Raw genomic sequence first — 4,850 nt, 5'->3', positions numbered from 1 at the left:
CACTGAGACAGGAAGGTGCAGGTGCAGCCAATACGTCATCGCTGTCCACGACTGTATGGACCAATGCAGTGACGTCATTTCATCAACTGTCTGAGGGAGGCAAATTAGGTCAACATCAACATCAACATCATCATCAACATCTCACTCTGTGTGTGTGTGTGTGTGTGTGTGTGTGTGTGTGTGTGCAGGAGCGGCTGGCCTCGTTGGGGATCTCCTACGTGCTGAGTGTGAGCCGCTGCAGCCCCCAGCCCTCCTTCCTGCCCCGCTCCAGATACCTCCGCATCCCCATCGACGACTCCCTGTGGGACGACCTGCTGCCCTGGATCCCACAGGCCCTGCACTTCATAGGTCAGGACACACACACACACACACACAATAAAAACAAGCTGCAGTCTATTTATTGGCTGCTATCTCTCCCTTTTTATGAATATTTATTGTTATCCTTCTTTTACGCTGTTTTAATGCACTGAGATGTGATGCAGCTGAGAAAATTGTATCCTATGGGATCAATAAAGTATCTATCTATCTATCTATCTATCTATCTATCTATCTATCTATCTATCTATCTATCTATCTATCTATCTATCTATCTGTATCAGAACAGGCTTGTGTTGATGCTGCTTGTGTTTCACTGTGCACACTGACTTACTGTGTGTGTGTGTGTGTGTGTGTGTGTGTGTGTGTGTGTGTGTGTGTGTGTGTGTGTGTGTGTGTGTGCTTAGATGCAGCCATGTCGTCTGGAGCCTCAGTCTTGGTCCACTGTGCAGCAGGAATCTCCCGCTCCCCGGCTCTGGCTGTAGCCTACATCATGTACAGCCTGGGGATGGACCTGGACCAGGCTTACAGGTACATGATCTGTAATACTGCACACACACATCAGGTGTCACCTAGGAGACCCAGTGATCCTGCTCCAACACAGATCCTTCATCCAGGAGGAAATCAGGGAAACACTTTATAATAAGTAGCCTACACATTATTAAGCATTAAATATTGAATTCTTCATTTATAACACATGAATGTAGTTTATAAACACAGTTAAAGGTATAATATGTAGGAATTCCCCCCATCTAGCGGTGCGGTTGCATATCTGAACGTATTCTTGATGTTGCATTCACGTGAAATGGGGCAGACGTCAGACAGACAACAGACGCTGCATGTAACAGGATAAACAAGCGTCTATGTAAACAAGTGGTCCGCCAGCACCAGGCAAAACAATACAGGCGTGACAATATGTTGTCATGGTGATGTCGTATTGTTTTACCGTCTTTCTCTGGTGGAGAAAAATGACATCCGGTTGGTTTGCCGACGGCCGTCTGCCTGACTGCACCTGAATGCAACACCAGTGCCTCCGTCCTTCCTCACACTACACAGTGGTGACAGTTTTAACAGGCCGAGCCCACAGCTCCGCTCAGTTTCCGTGGTTACCTACGGTCATGCTGCCACTGAATGTAAAAAATGGTGATGCAACATGGCCGCCTCGGTTCGGTGCGTCGCCCACTTATGTATTTGTAACGACTTGTAACAACTCATTCTAAGGTACCAGAAAGCTTTCATTTGTATGCGGGTGTGATTCAACTTGAAATACGTATTTATAAAAGCAATATTTGATTTTTGCTAATAAAAAGCCAAATAAGTTACAGACTGGGGCTTTAAAAATGTTTTACTCATCAATGATAAGCACTAACTGTATTTATAAACTACCTACTAATGAGTATTAATACGTTATAAATGAAGAATTCAGTATTTATTAACACTTAATAGTGTGTACTTACCGAAATCAGCTTTAGAGACCAGACCATCTCTCCGCACCAGGCTGTAAACATGTTTATTTCTGCTGTGAAGTTGGACATTGGAACACAGCAGACTGACCTTTTTAATATAACCAATGGGATGGAGTCACTGGGAGCCTCTGGTGGTCATTGTAGGAAGTGCAGTTTCATTTTCAGCCTCATTCCTGCTTGCTCACTGCTCAGGGCCTCCGCTCTGTCAGACAGACGGAGCTGAGACTCAGAGTGAACAGACCGTGTTGAGCTCTGTGAGGAGCAACACTGGCAGAGCTCCTGACTAAAACATCCATTTATTTATTTATTTTAGATAATGACAAGCAGAAGCAGTGCATGTGAACATTCCTATGTCTCATTCTTGTGTCGTGTGTTGTTGTCGTAGCTGTTGTGTGTTTGTCTTTGTTGACTCCATTTGTTCACAGTCAAGTGAGTCGACGAGAATAGCACCCGCACTCACTAACCCACTAACCCACATCCTGTCTGTCCCCTCTAGGTTTGTCAAAGAGCGCCGGCCCTCCATTTCCCCCAACTTCAACTTCCTGGGTCAGCTGCAGCACTTCCAGGGCACGCTGAACGGTGGCCCCCTCCTGCAGCAGCCCGCCACCGACCACGCCGACCGCGCCGACCACGCCGACCACGCCCGCTCTGTGGATCAGATCAACCGTGAGGCCGACGACCTCAGCGGCGGCGAGGACGGCCCCTCCCTGACAGACAGGACGCAGCAGAGACTCTCAGAGGGAAGCCAGCAGCCGTCTCCGTCGGGGAAACTCCGCAATTTCCATCTGACTCTCAGTCTAAACCCAGTCCACACGCCGCGCGAGGCCTCGGCACCGAGCCCCCCCCACCAGCCCACCACCAAACCAGCACCAAAGTCCACAGAACTACAGCTCCCCCCACCGGGCTCGGCGTCACTGTTAGAGAAACGCAAAAGCCTCACCCTGTCTCTGACCCCTCTGGGAGTCAGCCCCCCCGTCTCGGCCGGACCGGTCCACGGCGGCGGGGAGGCGGAGCAAAGGTCCGAGGCCAAGGCCCACAGGGGCGCGGGCCCCCACGCGGAGCAGGGCCCCCCCAGCAGGTGCAGCAGAGCAGAGGCGCAGGAGCACGGTCTGCTGTCGCCCTTCAGCTTCACCCTCAACAAGCTGCTGGGCTGGGGGGAGAGGCTGCTGCTGGGGGGCATGTTCGTCCACCCGGTCCGGATGGGACAGCCCGCCCTGCCCTACAGGTGCTGAGAGGAAGCCTTGGTGTCCATGCATGTTCATGGAGAGGAACCAAACACACACCTGATGATGTACAAAAACACACACACACACACATATGCAGAGACGAGTGAAGAACTGAACTCTATTTATTTATTTATTTATTGCAGAGCTGAAGATGAAACATGATCTGGTTTATTACTGTGACTCTTCTTCTTATTCTAAATGTTTTCAGATGTGTTATTACTGATTATTAAAGAGGAGATTTCATCTGTGTGTCTCAATCTCTTTGTCTCAGAGTCAGGTCTCCTGGGGGCCGGGAGTTTATATTACAGACCAGTGTGAGGAGCTGGTCCGGTCTAAAAGAGGAACTATGCAGGATTTTTACCTTAAAGGTCCAGTGTGTAATAAATGTCAAGGTTTATATTTGTATAATCGCTATAAAATAAAATGTGTTTGGTTTTCGTAGCCTTATAATTCTTCTTTTATATCTACATATAGAAAGGATCTTGCTTTAGAGAGTGTCGCCATCTTGGGCTGCCATGTTTGTACGGCAGCTCCAACGGAAAAGGGCTAGAAGGAGTAGGAAACAGCAGACATGTCGTAAAATGGTTCAGATCTTCACCTCATCGCTCCATGCTCCTGAAATACTTTTGTTTTGTCCTCGGAGGCCACCGTCACTTTGCCGACAGGAGGGGTGTAATCTAGAATCTGAACACTAGATGTTGCAGTTTTCCCCCCATTTTACACACTGGACCTTTAACTATGCTACATTTTTACCTTAATTAAAGAGACCCCGAGGAGTTTGCTTTTTTTAATATATTTTATTTAACCTTTATTTAACCAGGAATAATCCCATTGAGATTCAGAATCTCTTTTGCAAGGGGGTCCTGGCCAAGAGAGCCAGCCTTTTGGTTATAAAAGAGTCTCATGGATGAATCTACATAACCCACACTTGTTAATGGATCCATTTTTGATAAATATATGGTTTTGTCTTTACAGTTATTTTGATATTATTATTTAGTGGTCGAATCACCCAGCATTTCCTACTTTCGGTTTCCCGGACGCTGCCTGGCGGGTCATGGGAATAACGCCACCGGATCACTAGTTGGCATCGTTTATGGTCGGAACTACGATGGTATCTGATCGTCTTCCAACCCCCAACTTGGCAAATGTTTTCACTTTTGTCCGTCTTGCGCCGGTCCAAGAATTTCACCATGCGCGCAGAGGCCCATGGGAAATGTACTTGTGATGGTTAAATAAATGAGAATGGAGGCTCTCTGCCTTCCACCTAGCATCTCTTGGCTGGAAACCAACCTTGTGAGATGACATCCTCTGACCCGGTGTACCAGCTCTTGTCTCGTAACCCGTAATCTCTTGTTTATGACAGATAAGACTACACAAATATACGCATCGTAACGCACACATGATATATAGGCTAACATTACCCAGTGCTCCATGGATTGCTTTCTCTTTGAAAACAAATGCACATGTTGGGAGGAGGGTTAGCAAAACAGCGGAAAAGCAACTGGGCCTGCTTGGTTCCTCTTTAATGTTGTTCACTCAGTCAGACTGTTCAACAAAATTAAAGATTGACTCACTTTAAGTTAAAACTATTAGACAACTTACCACAGGCTGACTCAGGCCTAACACCACTGTTACTAAGGTAACAAACAATGGCTAATGCTAATGTTCTGTCTTAATCTTATAGCATATTGCTGTATAATGACCTTCCTACGGAGGCCCAGACTATTTCCATCCTTTGCCATGAACAAACTCGCTATAGCTCCGGCGTACATCTTCCAAAATGTTCAAAACTTCCTTTTCAGAAACCTGAATGTCCACGTTCATCTAATGGTATCATGTAACA

At 47.1% G+C, this 4,850-nt stretch overlaps 1 protein-coding gene across 1 annotated transcript in view; it reads left to right on the top strand.

Annotated features, from left to right (window-relative positions):
- Nucleotides 1-3,250, top strand: part of LOC146983732 (uncharacterized) — a 3,567-nt gene extending 317 nt beyond the window's left edge. The window contains exons 2-4 of the mRNA XM_085785471.1: nt 189-348; nt 723-846; nt 2,278-3,250. Coding sequence (XP_085641597.1) covers nt 189-348; nt 723-846; nt 2,278-3,013 — 1,020 coding nt within the window. The 3' untranslated portion in view covers nt 3,014-3,250. The remainder of the gene's footprint in view (nt 1-188; nt 349-722; nt 847-2,277) is intronic.
- The last annotated feature ends 1,600 nt before the right edge of the window (nt 3,251-4,850 follow it).

Source organism: Trachurus japonicus, chromosome 8 (genome assembly GCF_045865225.1).
Source record: "Trachurus japonicus isolate A0001 chromosome 8, Traja_1.0".
NCBI classification, from domain to species: Eukaryota; Metazoa; Chordata; class Actinopteri; order Carangiformes; family Carangidae; genus Trachurus; species Trachurus japonicus.
The sequence above is the reverse complement of the archived record's forward strand: the minus strand, read 5'-3'. Positions and strand labels throughout refer to the sequence as shown.